This window comes from Halichoerus grypus, chromosome 14, assembly GCF_964656455.1.
Source record: "Halichoerus grypus chromosome 14, mHalGry1.hap1.1, whole genome shotgun sequence".
NCBI lineage: Eukaryota > Metazoa > Chordata > Mammalia > Carnivora > Phocidae > Halichoerus > Halichoerus grypus.
The window spans coordinates 77,202,091-77,220,063 of NC_135725.1; the positions used below are offsets into that span (position 1 = coordinate 77,202,091).

The following is a 17,973-nucleotide window of genomic DNA, read 5'->3' on the forward strand; positions in this document are numbered from 1 at the left end:
TAGGTCATCGGTGTCTGTTATCATCCAAAGGTTTGTGTCTCCCCAAATTCATATAGTGAAGCCCCTAACACCCAACATGACGGTATTTGGAGGTGGGGCCTTTGGGAGGTAATCAGGGTTAGATGAGGTCATGAAGCAGGGACCTTGTGATGGGATTATAGAGAGCGAAGGAGAGGCAGATCTCACACTCTCTACACACACGCACTGCAGAAAGGCCATGTGAGGTCACAGACAGAAGTCAAGAAGTTGGTCTTCCACAAGCAGGAAGAGAACTCTCACCAGGAACCAATTCAGTGGTATCTTGACGCTGGACTCCCCAGCCTCCGGAGCTGTGAGAAATAAGGTTCTGTTGTTCAAGCCACCAGTCTATGATATTTTTGTTATGACAGCCCCAGCAGACTAAGACAATATCATCCTCTCCTCGGTCTTTAGAGACAATGTGAAAACTGGTTCTGGATCTCATCCACATATGGGGGACCCAGCACTGGATTCCTCATTTCTGATGTTGAGAGAATGAAACCAATTTGTTAGAAAACTCCAAGGGACAGAGATGGCAGCTTCTTTTGCTCATTATCCCCAACACTGGGCACAATGCCTGGCATATAATTGGTGCTCAGTAAATCACTGCAATGAATGAAATGCAATATCTTGATTCCAGGAACTTCTTTCCACCACCATCACTACTACCCTGGCCGAAGCCACCACCATCTCTATCCTGGATAATCATATCAGTCTCCTAAATAGCCCCCCTGCTATCACTCTTGCCTGTTCCCTATAGATTTTTCTCAATGGAGTAGACAGAGTGATCGTTTTAAAAGTAAGTTAGATGACTTCTTCCTCGGGTCAGAATGTCCCTGTGGCTTTTTGCTGAGCTCAGGTTGAAAGCCAATGTTCTTACAATGTCTCTCTGGTCCCTCTCTGACCCCAGCTCCTAATATTCGCCTAGTATCCAGTGAAGCCCACGAATATTCTCCTATGTGATCTTCCTCAAATGTGCGAGGCACAATCTGCTCTCAAAGCCTCTGTCCCTGCCATTCCCTCAGCCTGGATTCCACTTTCCCCAGATATCCACAAAGCATGCTTTGCTTCCTCACCTCCCCAATCATGCCTACCTTGAACACCCTACTTAAATTTGCAATCACACCTCTCCTTCTCATTCACCACCCACTCTTCCTGCAGCCTCTTTACTAAAAAAATCATCTTCTAACATAGGATACAATTTATTTGTTATTACATATACTCTAATTATCTGTTTGTCCCCTGGCCCCACTAGAATGTGAGCTCCATGATGATCACGGTTTTTATCTATTGTGTTCATTCTTTCAGTGCCTGACATCCTGCTTGAATTAAGATGATTGAGAAATAAATACCAGTTGAATGTTAAATGAACAAACACACAAATGAATGAATAAATTCCAAAACCGTTCTTTAACTCAGGTGTCAAAGTATTAAATGAATCTACTAGACAAACCAGGGGTTGGCAAATTTTTCCTGTAAAGGCCCAGTTGATAAATATTTAAGGTTTTGCAAGCCACAGAGTCATGACTTCTCAACCATGTTACTGTAGCTAAACTAATGAGTATGGCTGTGTTTCAATAAAACTTTATGAAAAACAGCAGTTTTCCTGGGGCTATAGTTTGCAGACCCCTAAACCAGAGTAAGCTCCATCAGCACATAGCACCACACCTAGCACAGCCCCATCACTCAATAAATAATTTGAAGTGACATATATATGAAATGTAGTTCTACTCTTCACTCTGTCACAGCACTGTCCAAGTGAACTTGCTGTACTGGAAATGTTCTACATCTACACTCTCCAATATGGCAGCCACTAGCCACATGTGGCTAATGCACACTTGAAATGTGATGTGAATTAATTTACATGTTAATTTAAATAGCCACATATGGCTAGTAGGTACCATATTGGACACAGTAGCTCAATCACAAACATTGTTTTGCTTCATGCTCCACGTCTAGCCCCTCTCCCTCTAGGAAGCCCTACCCAACTGCTAAGGTTCGTAGTAACTGTTTTTTTTAATCCTACGATTCTCATTTCATTCAATTCATGCTTTGACTAGAGCTGTAACAATACTTAATATTCGTTGAGCTTTGTGTACCAGGCATTGTGCTAAATGCTTAATATGTTTTATCTAGTTTAATGCTGGGCAGAGCATTGGCCTTCAATGCATATTTGCAATACTCATTCTAAGTTGGAGAGCACTCAGAAAATCTAATGTACAGCTGATCCTTGAACAGCATGAGGGATGGGATGTCAGCCCCCAGGCACAGTTGAAAATCCATGTATAATTTTTGACTTTCCAAAAACTTAATTCTGGGAAGCCTTACTGATTAAACATAAATAGTCAATTAACACATATTTTGCATGTTATATGTATTATATACTGTATTCTTACAATAAACGAGAGAAAGAAAATGTTATTAAGAAAATCGTAAGAAAGAAAATACACCTACCATATTGCATTTCTCAAAAAAATTCTGCATGTAAGCAGACCTGCACAGTTCAAACCTGTGTTGTTTAAGGGTCAACTGTAATTTCCTTTTGTATTATAAATAAAGAAACTGAGGCCCAGATAACAAAGTGACATGTCAAAGGTCACACTATTAGTCAAAACTGCAAATCTAGTAGTGAAGCCCATGGGATTTGTCCCTAAACCCAACGTTTCTTCTTTCATTCACTCATTCCATCATTCATTATTAAACATTGACAGCATACTAGACAATTTGCTGGGCTTGGGGTTAAATGGTACATACCACAGGTGCAATCTTTGCCTTTATATAGCATATGGTCTCTTGGAGAGCGAGGACTTGAACACAGAATCATACAAACAAACATATAATTAGACATTGTGATTCTGTACTGATAGCACAGATCAGGGGTTAAGAGGATACACTCTCAAGCCCAAGTTCTAGGATTCCAATCTAGACTCTACCACTTCCTAGATGTGTGGCTTTGGGAAAATCCATTAACTTAGGTGATTCAGTTTCCTCATCTGTAAAATGGTAATAATAGGGTGTTACACCAATTCTAAGACACACAGTTTTCCACATTTTCACACCCTTGAAATGAGAATTTGTGTGTTATTAATATCTTAATGGGCTTTTTTCTTAGTGGTATGTAAAATATTGGCACTTGTATCTGACTATGTCTTGCTTTAGTTAAAATATGATTGTATCTACCTTCTAGGGCTATTGAAGGGATTAAATGATATATGTGAAGTCCATAGAGACATATTTTATACTGTACAATGGGCATTATTATTGTTAGTTATCATTATTTACTCTAAAGGAAAATAAAGTGTACTAATATTGCATAAAACATAGGGAATAACTGAGTCTAGAAGGTCAGCAAAAACCTTGAGGATGAGACATTTAAACTGGACCATGAAGGATAAGGAGAAGGGAAGAAAGGGAAGAATAAGGCTTATAAGGAGTGAAGGTGGGTGGAGAGCAGACTGTTGCATGCAGAGGGAACAGCACCAGCGAAGACCCTGTCACAATGGCTACTGGAAATGATTGACCATTATCCAGTGTGGACCACTTCACAACATGGCTTTGTATCCTATGAAAACTCCCAGCCCCCACCTCTACTTTTCAATTAGCAATAATCGTGCCTCGGATAAACCTCATTGGCTACGATACTGCCACTGAGCAAAGCTCCCCACCTCTACTTTGACCATCATCTTCCTTTTCCATACTTTTGTTTCTTGATAGTTCACTGGTCATAAAGTATTACAGATATATTTAGAAGTTTCTGAATCTTTTTAAATAGTAGGACAGCTACCATTTATAGAGAAACCGATCTATCTTTGTAATACGCTTGTTGAATAAAATTAAATATAGTCCCTAATTTAAATGCCAGTAAATTATATTTTTGACGATGAAGCTAGTCTTAAAAGTGGAGAGCTTCCCTTCTTTTTGGCATATTCATCCCAGAGGTCATAATCAGAGATACCTCAAGTTATCTTCCCTTTTGCAACTTTACCAGATGACACTTGTGATCTCTCACAACTTCTTTCTTTCAAGTTCAGCAGCAAAGGTTACCTTGGACTTTCACTGAGGCTGGCAAGCTCCCAGTAAGAAAATATTTTCAGTCTCTTGTGCAGCCCATTCTAACCTTCTTGTCCTTCCAAATTTGTGAACAGTCAGTCCTGCTGCTTTCTGTTGTGGGCTTTCTGAGATTTTATGACCTCATCTTTGACACAGATTGTCCTTCTTCAAAAGACCTCAACCCTCTTCTACAACATAATATTTTACAACACATCTAGACCAAATATAGCAAGACTCCTGAAAAGAGATATAAAATGGTTTCCCTACAACTCATAAACCTGACTTCTGCATATCTCCCTTGTCCCCAATCCAATTGGGTCCTTTTATTTTTTCAAGCCAACTTATTCTAAATTCTTTGTCCAAAGGATTCATGCCTACCTCTGAGAATTCTTTGCAAATACCTATCAAAGAGAGAATGCCAGAATGCCTATCTCCTCTCAATGCTAAGCAAACTTCTCAAACACAGACTCCTCAAATAGTAGCTTCTTACTCAGTCTGGGTCCAAATCCCAGCTGTGATACTTAGTAAATATATGACCTTGGGAATTTCATCCAACCAACTTTAAGACATAGTTTCTTGTATGGAAAGTGGAAGCAACAATAACTACATAGACGTGTTGTTATGAAGCCCAAGATAGTTATAGAAAGCCACAGCAATTATGCTTGGTACGCAATAAGTGCATAATAAATTGCAGATGTTGTCATTGTTACCCCAGTATTCATGCACCCCTTGATATGGTACCAAAACTCCACCACGCCTCTCTTAACTGTAAGTTATCTCTGGCCATTGTCTAACACCCCCATCTATAATATATCGGCAATGAACCTGCATCAAATGGATCAATCTGATGAGATAAATGGTATTTTATGGTTAACATTCATTTCATGGTCTTTAAACAGGAAAAAAAAAAAAACTCGGTTTGTTGTTTGAATGGCTTCTGTTGGAAATATTTCTTTTTTAAGTTTGATTTCATTATCTCACATGTCTGAATAATGAGGCACAGGGTTCATTAATTGACAGTAAGTTTAGATGAGTTTTGTTTAATTCGGGTTCTAGTAAACTTCTGGACCAAGGAATGGTAATGTAGAGATCATTATGAATTCTGAGGATTAAGAGTGACTCACTTCATGGAGGTTTGATTTCCCTAGTTGATGCCCACTGGAGAAAGAACATAGTTGGACACACTAATCCTAAACCGGTAAAGGATAGAGCTTACTTTATTTGAGTTCAAAAATGACTAGTGGTACCCATCTCAAAGGAGAAGGTGACTTCTAGAAGAGAGCTGTACCAGGTAAAAGTTTAGCAAAAACCCCTAGCCAAAATACCACTGTCAACGCCCAGAGAGCTATCCATGGTCCTGACACCAGAACCATGCACCCAACCCATTGACCAAGCCCTCACATTTCACCAAATGAAACTTGCTTCTCTCTCTTTCGTTTGTTCATTTGTTAGTTCATTCATTCACTCATTCACTCATTCATTCATTCATTCATTCGTCCAAGAAAAGATGCATTGATTCAGGAACTGTTTCAGTGACTGAGCTACAGCAATAAACATGATGAGCATAGGACAAGTTTTAATAAAACCTTTCTCATACACAAATCTCTCCTCTCTGGTCTGCCAGGAAGTTGGCTCTCTATAGATAAATCTCAATTTATTTAACTGTGCACTAATTTACTTAGATCCTATATATCTGGTACCTGGAAACACCCATGCTACAATCTCCTTCAAGGCAGGGACATTCTCCATCTCTGTGAATTCTTGAATTTACAACTTCATAAAGTCCTTGTGTCCCATTAAACTTTAATAATACAAGGCTTAGTAAATACCAGGAGTAATCTATAAGCATTAGAAATATTTAGTACAATATAAGACATATATATGATATAATTACACTCAATGTATTCTCATTTGATATCTTATTGCAAATGAAAAGTGGCTGCTGAAGACATGAAAATAAACTGAATATGATGGGGAACATGACTGAAGTTCATATCAATTTGAAAAGAAAATTCAATCTGCTTTAACTGCCATTTACAAATTGTTTCAATCATACTTATGCTGTAAGTTATTAGTGCTCAAAAGGTCATAGAAACATGAATTTTGAGCTGAGAAATATCTTAAGAATTATTCAGGGTTGTAATTCATATCTTGCCACTAATTTACTGAGCGACACTGGGCAACTTGCTTAGCCTCAGTAGCCTTCAGTCTCCTCATTAGATCAGACAAGATGATCGCTAGGGGTCTTTCTTGCATTAAAAGTTGTTTCCACTAATTTCTTTGTTGGAGAGAATGAATATGAAGTTCACAGCATATGCCATACTCAAGGTCAAGTGACAAATTTGTGGCCAAGCTGGCACCTGGATTGAGAGCCTGGGACTTTTCCCATTGCACTAGTTTCAAAGTCACACAAGGACTAAATGAAAGGCCAGTGGATAGGAATGTCCAGGTTACGGTAAGTTTCTCTGATAGGTGGTCAGCTCCCAGAGGTCAGGGACAACATCCTATTTTCTTCTTAAATAATTTAACCCAGTGCACAATGCTGGATTAGAGGTGACTCATGAAATATTTATTAAATTAATTGAAAAATACATTGAGTTAATTACATGAAGGCCCTAGGGACTGCATAACTGATTATAGAATTAACAGCAGACACAATGTTTTGAGTGCTCACCATACATTAGATACTGTGCTGAATGTATTTGAAATGTGATTTTTCATCTCATTCTCACAGCCCCCTGCCAAAGAAGACTTACTCTCATTTTTTCATATATATAAAAAATCAAGCTTGACTATATTAAATGACTTTCTCAAAGCCCTACTACCAGTAAACAGAAAAGCAAAGATCTGAACCTGGTCTGACTCAAAAGGTTATTCCAATTCTACTCTGGTTCACTAAATGCTTGAATGAATAAATAAAGAGATGAATGACTTAGTGACTAAATGCATTAGTGTTCTGCCATTACTTGCTTTGTGTGGTTTGAAGCCATATTGTCAAAGATTTTGTGTACAGAATTTAACACGATACCACACATGTGCAGAGCTTTAGTAAAGCTGTTTCACCATAGGATTTACCAATGGTGACATTTTGAAGAGCCAAAGCCTGATCATTTAAACATTCTGGTGCTGCATTATATGGGACTATAGCAAGAAGTTCTTGAATATTCGCTTCTGTCCTCAGAGATGAAGTGTGATGGTAGTAGCCTACTCTGGAAAGGAGCACAACACCACCCGCTGGCAACATTTTTAGGCCTTCTCTATGCCTTCAATGAAGCCCTTCCTTGCCTTGGTCCTGTATTGGTTTGTTCTCATCCCATTCACCATTATGAAGGTAAATGTTTAATGACTGGCTTTCCAAAGAAAATCAGCCATGATTTGTAACATTAACCAATTTTGTTGATATAAATACTTTCATCATAGCCAATTTTCAAGCTATTTACATGACATAACCAAACAAAGAGTTAGGAAGAGAGGATAACAATCAACTCTCATGAGTCTCATGAGCTGTCATACAGGCCAGCTCCAGCACACCATGTATCCAATTCCATAATCATCCCTGTGGGTGGTACTAATTGTTGAAATCCCCAGAAGAACACACTTGAGCTGGGCTATGGCGCACAGCCAGGAAAACTTGGCCAAGTTCATCCATGCATCATGGCAATTATATATTCTTCAGCAGCACTACATCTCGACTTTTCTCCTTCTTCTTGGTCAGTTTAGAGGAATGATCCTTCTCATTGGGATGTCCCCTAAAGCTTTAAGACATGATGAGCAATGTTGGGACTCTATGACTTTGTTCAGTTCAATGGATCCCGCCACAGAAGGAGGAGCTTACTGAAGGGAAGCAAAGCCACTTTTGACAGATCTAAGGCCCGAGTGTGTGCAGGGGTTGGGGGTTTAGTTTTTCCATGACTTCCCCCATAGTCTAATTCCCAATGGGAGGTAAAGGAGGGGAGGCCCAGCTATTCCCTTGGACAGTTAGTTGTTCCCCCAAACAACTGGACAGATGTGGAAGGTAGTTTCCCTTTTCCAGTGTCCAATATAGTCTTACTAAATCCCTTAGTGGCTCACAGAATCTTCAGATCTTTATCTCTCTGTGAGTTCTCTTCATCTTACCTTTCCAACTTCATCACCTGCCTCTTCCCTAGTTCTCCTCCACCACCTCATGTGCAGCACATTCTCTAGATGCCAGCCCAGCTATACTGCTTTCTGGTTCTTGGAATAATTCTAAACTTTCTTCCTCTTGATTTCAATCATTAAGATCCCTCTGTGAAAGGACCCATCCTACTCATCCTCCCCACTGATTCTACCAGGTTCAGCTAAAAGGTCAGGCACTTCATGATGTATCTTCTGAAATCCCCATCCAGAATACATTTCTCCCTTTTCTCCAGGCATGAGCTACTTTTTTAATGTCTGTTCTTGATTTATCCCACATTGTGTCTTCTATAATAGCTATATATGAGCATATTATTTTTATCCCTGTGAAAATGTGAAATCCATGAAGGCAGGAACATTGTCCAATTTGTCTGTGATTTCCCATAGCACTTAACACACAAGACTTATGAGTTGTGGAATTAAGAAAATCTTGTTTGAATTGAATCTAACAAATTGAAATAAATTTTTACAAAATGGGTCTGAGTCAATACCCATGAAAATATGTTCAGGGATCTTATGTTCCCATTTCCACTCCTTACCTGTAGATAGTCCCATCCACATATGCCTTGAGTGACTTGTAAGAGTAAGGTTCTTTGCTGGACATTGGGGTGGGAAGGATACAGGAGTAAATTAGATACAGTCCCTGCTCTTAAGGAGCTTACATTTTAGTAGGGCAGGCAACTTTCCAAACAATAACTCAAGTTTTAATCAGATTTGTAGTGAACAGAGAACTCTGATGATACTGCGGAAGTCATCCATTCTACCAAGAGGGAAAGAGAGGTAATCAGTGAACAGAATTTTACAAAGTAGATGATTAGAGAATGGGAGACATTCCAGGTAGAGAAAGGAGCCTGAACTCTAGTCAGAAGGTCAAACTTTGCATGGGGTGTTTGAGAGGACTATTGTGAAGTTGAGCAGAGTGAAGACTGAAAGGAGAGTGCTCTTAGGGATGTGGCTGAATGCGAGGATGAAGCCAGAGCCTTCTAGCTTGTCTGGCTACTGGATGGTTCCTGGTACCCAATTTCTCTAGAGCTGGGAAATATTTAATCTGAGTTCATATGTAAGTGGATATGGAGGAAGAAACTAAAAATTGGTGTATAAAATTGTTTCAAGGAGCATACAAATTTCCTTCCTTCCTTAATCCTTTCATGACTTTCTGTGCACTAATTATATGTCAGCAATAGGCTAAGTTTTAAAGATACAGAGATAAGCAAGACACATGCTTTGAATCCCCTTTCACCAGCCCTTAACGAAGCTTACAGTTTGGTGACAGACCCAGACAAGGAAAGAACAATGACAAGAACTATGACGTAGGGAAGTACAGAGGCTATGAGAGCAGAGAGGAGGGCTCCTCAATAGAGTCAGGGGTCTGGGCTGAATGGAATGGAAATAAAAAAAGAACCCTTGATCTCCCAGTAAAAGGGGGAGAAAGACATTTCAAGAGGGAGGAAACACCCCATCAAAGGGATGTAGGCATGAGAGGGTATGGTGCCTTCAGGGAATTACAGGTCTCAGTGTACTCAGAGTCCAAGGTATGTGGCAAAGAGAGGTAGAAAATAAAGTGACAGACATGAGCATAGCTTTGTCAGATAAATAAATTAACAAATATGGCAGCTGGGACTTCTCTTGTTCATGTGGAAAATGAGAAGACTATCTGGGAGGAAGAATGTTTAGAGCCTTGGTGCACCAAGAGTTGTCCTTGGCCAGAAGCATCAGCAATAGCTGGTAGCTTTTTAGAAATGTGCCATCTTAAACCCACACTAGACCTGCAGAGGCTTGAGAAGCATTGGTCAAGAGCACAGGCTCCTGAGTTGGAATCCTGGCCCTCTATCTGCTGGCTATGTGCCTTTGATCCTCTCACTTTTCTTCTCTGGCATCAATATCATCAATGATAAAGTTGAGAAGGTCAACCCAGTGGATTCTAGTAGCATTTTCAGCTCTGTAGGGTGTGTGTGTGTGTGTGTGTGTGTGTGTGTGTGTGTGTGTGTGTGTGTTTAATTCTAGGGGATACTGGTAGGAGAGTTGATCATTTCCAAAACTGGCTAACACATGCCTCCTTCCTGAATGACCCACTGTTTGGAATCATGCCCTCAAGCTTGCAGCTAACGGAAAAGATCATCAGAAACAATGAACCTACACCTGAAGGCAGATCAGCTGGGAAACCAGAAGGTCAGACCCTCAGGTACTCACCACTCTGCTAGCTGGGGGCTTTGTGTGGGGAGGGAAAAGTGGTGATCCCTCCCACCATAATCCTGCCTGCTTTTTAAGGAAAGAAAAAGAAAAAAAAAAAAAGAGAATGTACAGGATCAGATCCAGAGGCACATAATTCTACAAGGCCTTTCCTGGCTGTTGTGTGACGATAATCAAGAGTGTGTGTGTGTGTGTGTGTGTGTGTGTGTGTGTGTGTGTATAAATATGCATGTGTGTGTGTAAATATGTGCATGCGTGAGAGTGTGTGTGTGTGTGTGTGTGTGTGTGTGTGTGTGTGTGTGTGTGTTGGGAATAAAAAGGTACTGCTTAGGGTGACAGTGCCTTAAAGCCTAAATGTTTTAATTAAGAGAAAGAAGATTCAGCTGTCTGGTCAAATGGTACACTAGAGTTGCTTTGCATTTTCCAAATAGCTTCCCCAATAGGCCTATGCAAAGGCTGCAAAAATGTGTCTAAACAGGCTCCCAACTAAAGGATAAGAGGAGATGGTGGTTAGAAAGCCAAATCCTTGTGCAGCTCTGCAGAGGCTCAAGGGTTAGCCTGGAGAAGCTCTCCCTTCGCTCCTGAGCTATTGCCCCATGGAGAAGTGAAGGAGAGCTGGGGTAGGAGGGAGCACACCCTTGACCTGGGCCACTGCACAGGGGCTGCCCCATGGGCATCATGCAATGGATTTTCCAGGCAAGATGGTCAGACTCTTGTTAATGAAGAAAGGGATGAAGTTCCAGAGAGACTATAGCAATATAAGTTGTAGGGAAGAGCACAGGACTGGGAGCAAGAATAGCTTCATTTCTAACTTGCTCTGGGACCTTGGCAACTCTCTTCTCCAACTCCTATTTCCCTATTTGTACACATTAGTAACCAGCATTTATTGAGCAACAACAATGAAGAAGAGATGGTCCATTTCCTAAGCATTTACTATAAATAAGACAGTGTCTCCTGGGTTTAAATACCAAGTGTATGCTGTTGACTCATAAATTTCTATCTCCAGCTAAAACTTCTTTGAATTGGACTTTTGGATTCCAATGCCTATTTTCTATCTCTACTTGATGTTTAGTAGTCAACTTGAACTTACATCCCAAACAGCACCCTTGATCCCCCTCACTTCAATCCCAACCCTCCTACAGCATCCTCTGACTCAATGAAAGAGATGTCCTTTCACCCACTGTCCAGATTGAATCATTTGGAATCATCTTTGACCCCTCTATACTTCTCACCTTTCATATCCAATAACAAGTCCTGTCAAATCTACCCTCTGAATGTCCAGGATTTCACCATCTTTGCCCCTTACCCTATGGGTCAAGCCACTGCCAACTCTTGCCTATGTTGGGATAATAGTTCCCTTGAATGTGAAGTCAATTTGCCATGCACCAGCCAGAGTGCTTCTGGTTAAAATGCAGGCCACATGATGTCACTCCTTGGGCTCAAAATCCTCCAGTGACATCCCATCACACTCAGAGTGAAATCCTAAGTCCTTGTCATCCTATATAACTCCCTGCAGCCACCCCCACCCAATCTTCTGCTTTTCACATTTGCCTCCTACTCCTCCCCTCTCTCACCTCCATCCAACCACACTGTTCCTCCTGTTCAACTAATGGCACACTCCTGAACTCCTGCTACAACATGCTGGTTCTTGTCGTTGCCTCTGCGTAGAACGCCGTCCCCTCCAAATAGTCACATGGCTTCCTCCATCTTTGCCTCGCGGTGCCCACTCAAATGTCCCCTTCTCAGAGAAGCCTCCCCTGACCACTGCATGTAATAATGGCTCCGCTTCCACTCCCAGCTTAGCATCCCCTATGCTGTGTGCTCTCCCCCAGCATGCATCATCACCTGACACAGTACATATACTTTCCTGTTGGTCTATTGCAGTCCAACAGAACTTTCTGCAGGGCTGGGGATGTTCTATATCTGAGTTGTCCAAGAGGTAGCCATTGATCACATGGAGCTACACAGCACTTGATAGATGGCTAACATGACTGGGGAAATGAATGCTGACTTTATTTAATTCTACTTAATTTAAATTTAAATAGCCACCTGTGGCTAGTGGCTACCTTGTTAGACAGTGCAGATTGAATGTCTCCTTAGAATATAAACTTAATCAGGGCAGAGATTATGCCAATTTTGTCCACTGCTATATCCTCAATGCCTAGGGAAGTGTCTGCCTATTCAATAAATACCTATCAAATGAAGGAGTAAATGAATATACTAGGGGCTTTCCATGCATTATCTCATTTAATCCTAACAACAGCCTTGTGAGTTAAATGCTGTTTTCATTCTCTGGTACTCAGAGGAAATGTCTTTCTGAAGAACACCCAGCTAGTTTGTACCTTATGACCAACATCTCCCCATTTAAGATGAGTAAGTCCTAGGGATCTTATGTACAACACAGTGAACTCCTAACGATTCTGTTTTATATACTTCAAAGTTGCTAAGAGGGTAGATCTTAAGCATTATCACCATAAAAAAATGGTATATGAATTGATGGGGGTGTTAATGAGTCTTAAGGTGGTAATCATTTTATAGTGTATACATGTATTAAATCATCACAGCATACACCTTAAACTTACAAAATGCTATATGTCAATTATATCTCAGTAAAACTGGTAAAAAAAGAAAAACGACATCCAGCTAGTAAGAGGTGGATAGGATCTGAGCTCAGGGATGCCTGATGATGTTCAGACACCTTGCTTTGCTGAAACCAGACCAGATGCTCTCTGTGGTCCTTTCTACTTCTGGGATTCTATGGTTTTATAGAACTTTCTCCCTGGCCCAGTGATAGCAGCACATGGTTTAACCGCCAATGGAACGGATGGGCCTTCAGGTAAAACCCTTTGTCCATGGCTCAGAGGCCATGATTCTTCAGGTACAAGGCATGCAGGCCATCTTGCAGCCTGCCTCCTCCCTCCCTCCATCCCCAGCCTAGCCCACGGCTCACCAGTTTCTGGATCGCAGAGCTGCTCACAGGCATCTGTCGTCCTCTGCCCGCAGAGGTCTCTCACCCACGGGGAGGTGGCGTTGATCTGGTAATACAGGGACAGCTTGGCCGGGTTTAACCAGTCTGAGACATCCAGGTAGCTCCCTTCACTCACCACAAAGCTGCTCCCTGTGGGTGAACAGAGAGAAAGACAGCTACTTTCTCTCCAATTGTAGGATGCCGATATGTCTTGGTGCTGATGTGCAGGCCAGGAACACAGGCAGGTGCATGCAAGCAATCCCCCTACCCCAGGTCCTCTGTTTGCACTCGTCTACCCACACTGACAGAGCATTTTTACAATATGCCAGCCATGGTATCGGCAGCCAGGAGAGAAAGAGACAAATCAGACGCAGAGACAGTTCAGCCTAGTGGATAAAAGTTGGGCCCTTAGGACTGATGGAGATTTGGGTTCAAATGCAGAATCCACCCTTATCTGCCATTGACTTTGTGCAAGCCACTCAATGCCTCTGGCCTTAGTGACATCATCTGTAAATAGGAATATCAATGGAACCCACCTCGTTGTTGTAAAAATTGAATAAATTAATGTAGATAAAAATGCTATGCTTAGCCAGGGCCTGACTTGTCCTAGGAAAGAATGCTTAAAGATTAAAATTCAAAAGAAAAAAAAATGCTAATATCCCTGTCACCCAGGCATCCTCCAACCCCCTCCCCCCCCCGCCCCTAACAGGGGTCATTAATGCCCACAGGGGCCAGGTATGTGATATTAATGGGAGAGACTAGCTGAGCAGCTTCTTGGCCTCCTGGCCTAGATTTTGTTTTTTATTTTATTAGAGAGAGAGAGGGAGGTATGGGGACAGAGAGAAATTCAAAGAAATCCATAGCACCTTTAAGAAAAAAAGCTATACTTGGTCCATAGAAAATGCCTTAATGTTGGGGAATGATGGAGTTTGGGGTGACCTGGCACCACAGGTTCTGTCAGACTGGAGTAGCTGCAGGCCAGCTCCAGCCAGCTCTTGCCAAATGGATCTAAAAGCCAGTGGTACAAGAATGTCAGGTCTTCTTCAGGAGAGGCTGAAAATTCAGATTTTGATTATAATCAAGAATTTGGAAATAATGACTTAAATTTGCTCTTAAACTTGTGTAAGTTAAGGGTGTCTTGAGTGGCACAGTTGGTTAAGCAGCCGACTCTTGATTTCGGCTCAGGTCATGATCTCAGGGTCCTGGGATCCAGCCCTATGTCAGGCTCCCCACTCAGCAGGAAATCTGCTTCAGGATTCTCTCTCTCTCCCTCTCCCTCTGCTCCTCCCCTCCTTGCTCACACACACACACTCTCTCTCTCTCAAATAAATAAATAAATAAATAAATAAATAAATCTTTAAAAAAAGAGCTTGTGTAAGTCAAACAAAAGACCCTACCTTGTAATCTATACTCTAAAATACTCCCTTTGACATACATATATATGTACACACATACATATACATCTATATACACATATATACATACATGAACACATACAGGCATACATATATGGGTTACATTACACACACACACATATTCTTTGAAGGCAAGGAACAAAAGCCTGTGCAAGGTGGCTGCATATTGGGTATAAATGGTGAATGTATGTATGCAGTAATAGACAAAGGTAGCCCACAACAAAAAGGAAAAAAAAGGCCCTTCAATAGATAAATGGATAAAGATGTGGTCCATATATACAATGGAATATTACTCAGCCATCAGACATTGCATCAACATGGATGGAACTGGAGGAGATTATGCTAAGTGAAATAAGTCAAGCAGAGAAAGTCAATTATCATATGGTTTCACTTATTTGTGGAACATAAGGAATAGCATGGAGGACATTAGGAGAAGGAAGGGAAAAATGAAGGGGGGGAAATCGGAGGGGGAGACGAACCATGAGAGACAAGAGAAACAAACTGAGGGCTTTAGAGAGGAGGGGGGTGGGGGGATGGGTTAGCCTGGTGATGGGTATTAAGAAGGGCATGTATTGCATGGAGCACTGGGTGTTATACTCAAAAAATGAATCATGGAACACTACAACAAAAACTAATGATGTATTGTATGGTGACTAACATAACATAACATAATAAAAAAAAAAGAAAAAGAAAAAAAAAGGCATCTAAATTGGTAAGGAAGAAATAAGACTTCTACTATTTACAGATGACGTGATGCTATATATAGAAAATCCTAAAGACTCCACCAAAAAAAACACTAGAACTGATAAATGAATTCAGTAAAGTCACAGGATACAAAATCAATATACAGAAATCTGTTCCATTCCTATACTCTAATAATGAAGCAGCAGAAAGTGAAATTAAGAAAAGAATCCCATTTACAACTGCACCAAAATCAATAAAATACCTACAAATAAATTTAACTAAAAAGAGGTGAAAGACCCGTACTCTGAAAACTATAAAATGCTGATGAAAGAAATTCAAGATGATGCAAGGAAATGGAAAGACATTCCATGCTCCTGGGTTGGAAGAACAAATATTGTTAAAATGTCTACGCTACCCAAAGCAATCTATAGATTTAATGCAATCCCTATCAAAATACCAACAGTATTTTTCACAGAACTAGAACAAACAATCCTAAAATTTGTATGGGACCACAAAAGACTGTGAGTAGTCAAAGCAATCTTGAAACTGGAGGCATCACAAATCCAGACTTCAAGTTATATTACAAAGCTGTAGTAACCAAAACAGTATGGTATTGGCATAAAAATAGACAGATGGATCAATAGAACAGAATAGAAAACCCAGAAATAATGCCACAAGTATATAACAATTAATCTTCGACAGAGGAGGAAAGAACATATAATGGGAAAAAGATAGTCTCTTTAAAGGGTGTTGGGAAAACTGGACAGCTACATGCAAAGAATGAAACTGGACCACTTTCTTACACCATACACAAAATTAAACTCAAAATGGATTGAAGAGCTAAATGTGAGATCTGAAACCATAAAAATCCTAGAAGAGAGCACAGATAGTAACTTCTCTGACCTTGGTCATAGCAACATTTTTCTAGGTATTTTCTCCTGAGGCAAGGGAAATAAAAGCAAACATAAACTATTGGGACTACATCAAAATAAAAAGTCTCTGCATAGCAAAGGAAATAATCAACAAAATGAAAAGGCAACCTACTGAATGGGAGAAGATATTTGCAAGTGACATATCTGATAAAGGGTTAGTATTTAAAATATGTAAAAAATGTGTAAGACTCAACACCCAAAAAATGAATAATCCAATTAAAAAATGGACAGAAGACACGAACAGACATTTTTCCAAAGAAGACATACAGATGGCCAACAGGCACATGAAAAGATACTCAACATCACTCATCATCAGGGAAATGCAAATCAAAACCACAATGCGATACCACCTCACACCTGTCAGAATGGCTAAAATCAAAAACACAAGAAACAACAAGTGTTGGCAAGGACATGGAGAAAAGGGACCCTTCTTACACTGTTGGTGGGAATGCAAACTGGTGCAGCCACTCTGGAAAATAGAGTGGACGTTCCTCAAAAAGGTAAAAATAGAATTACCTTATGATTCAGCAGTCATACTACAGGGTATTTACCCAAAGAATACAAGAACCCTAATTAAAAGGGATATGTGCACTGGATGTTTACTGCAACATAATTTACAATAGCCAAACTAGGAAGCCGCCCAAGTGTCCATCGATAGATGAATGGATTAAGAAGATGTGGTGTATGTATATTTATATACATACATATATATATATATATATATATATGTATAGTGGCATATTACTCAGCCATAAAAAAGAATGAAATCTTGCCAATTGCAACAACATGGATGGAGCTACAGAGTATTAAGCAAAATAAGTCAAAGACAAATACCATACGATTTCACGCTTGTAGAATTTAAGAAAGAAAACAAACGATCAAATAAAAAAGAGAGAGAAACCAAGAAACAGACTCTTAACTATAGAGAACAAATTAATGGTCACTAGAAGGGAAGTGGTGGGGGGATGGGTGAAATAGGTATAGGGATTAAGAGTAAACTTATCATGATGAGCACTGAGTCATGTATAGAACTGCTGAATCACTATATTGTACACCCAAAACTAATATAACAGTGTATATTAACTATACTGAAATTGGAGTTTAAAAAACTTAATAAATGAAAAAAATAAAAACAGAGAAAATACATATAAAAATATGTAGTAAAAGTCAAATTTCACAGGGGGAAAGGAAAAACAAAAAGTTCAACTAGGACCAAGCTCCACAATGCTGGACTTGGAGAGTGGTTCTAGATTTATGGCAGATCTACAGACCTCAGCAGCAGATCTTAAATTGTTTCACAAATAGCATGACTTAGCTTCTCTCCCTGCATTTGCTTCTCTCTACCTCACTATCAACCAATAAGTTCCCAAGAGGAACTCAGCTACTGGGCATCATATGGGTTTGACAGCAACCTCTCTGTCAGGTCACAACAGACCCTGCTGGTTGTTCCTCTTGGCTTTGGTGACCAGCTGTGGTCCAAAGGGCAATGGCCAGGGAGGCAGGATCACATCAGACCCTACCTGAATGCCCTGAGGACCTAAGATTCCCTAAAAAGGGTAAG

At 40.3% G+C, this 17,973-nt stretch overlaps 1 protein-coding gene and 1 pseudogene across 4 annotated transcripts in view; both read right to left on the reverse strand.

The window, feature by feature from the left end:
• The window catches only part of ASTN2 (astrotactin 2), an 865,335-nt gene that overhangs the window by 469,149 nt on the left and 378,213 nt on the right, over nucleotides 1-17,973 (reverse strand). For all 4 annotated transcript variants that reach the window (XM_078061680.1, XM_078061681.1, XM_078061679.1 and 1 more), the window contains one exon: nucleotides 13,364-13,531. In XM_078061680.1, coding sequence (XP_077917806.1) covers nucleotides 13,364-13,531 — 168 coding nt within the window. The remainder of the gene's footprint in view (nucleotides 1-13,363; nucleotides 13,532-17,973) is intronic.
• Nucleotides 3,605-3,677, reverse strand: LOC118524077 (U4 spliceosomal RNA; annotated as a pseudogene).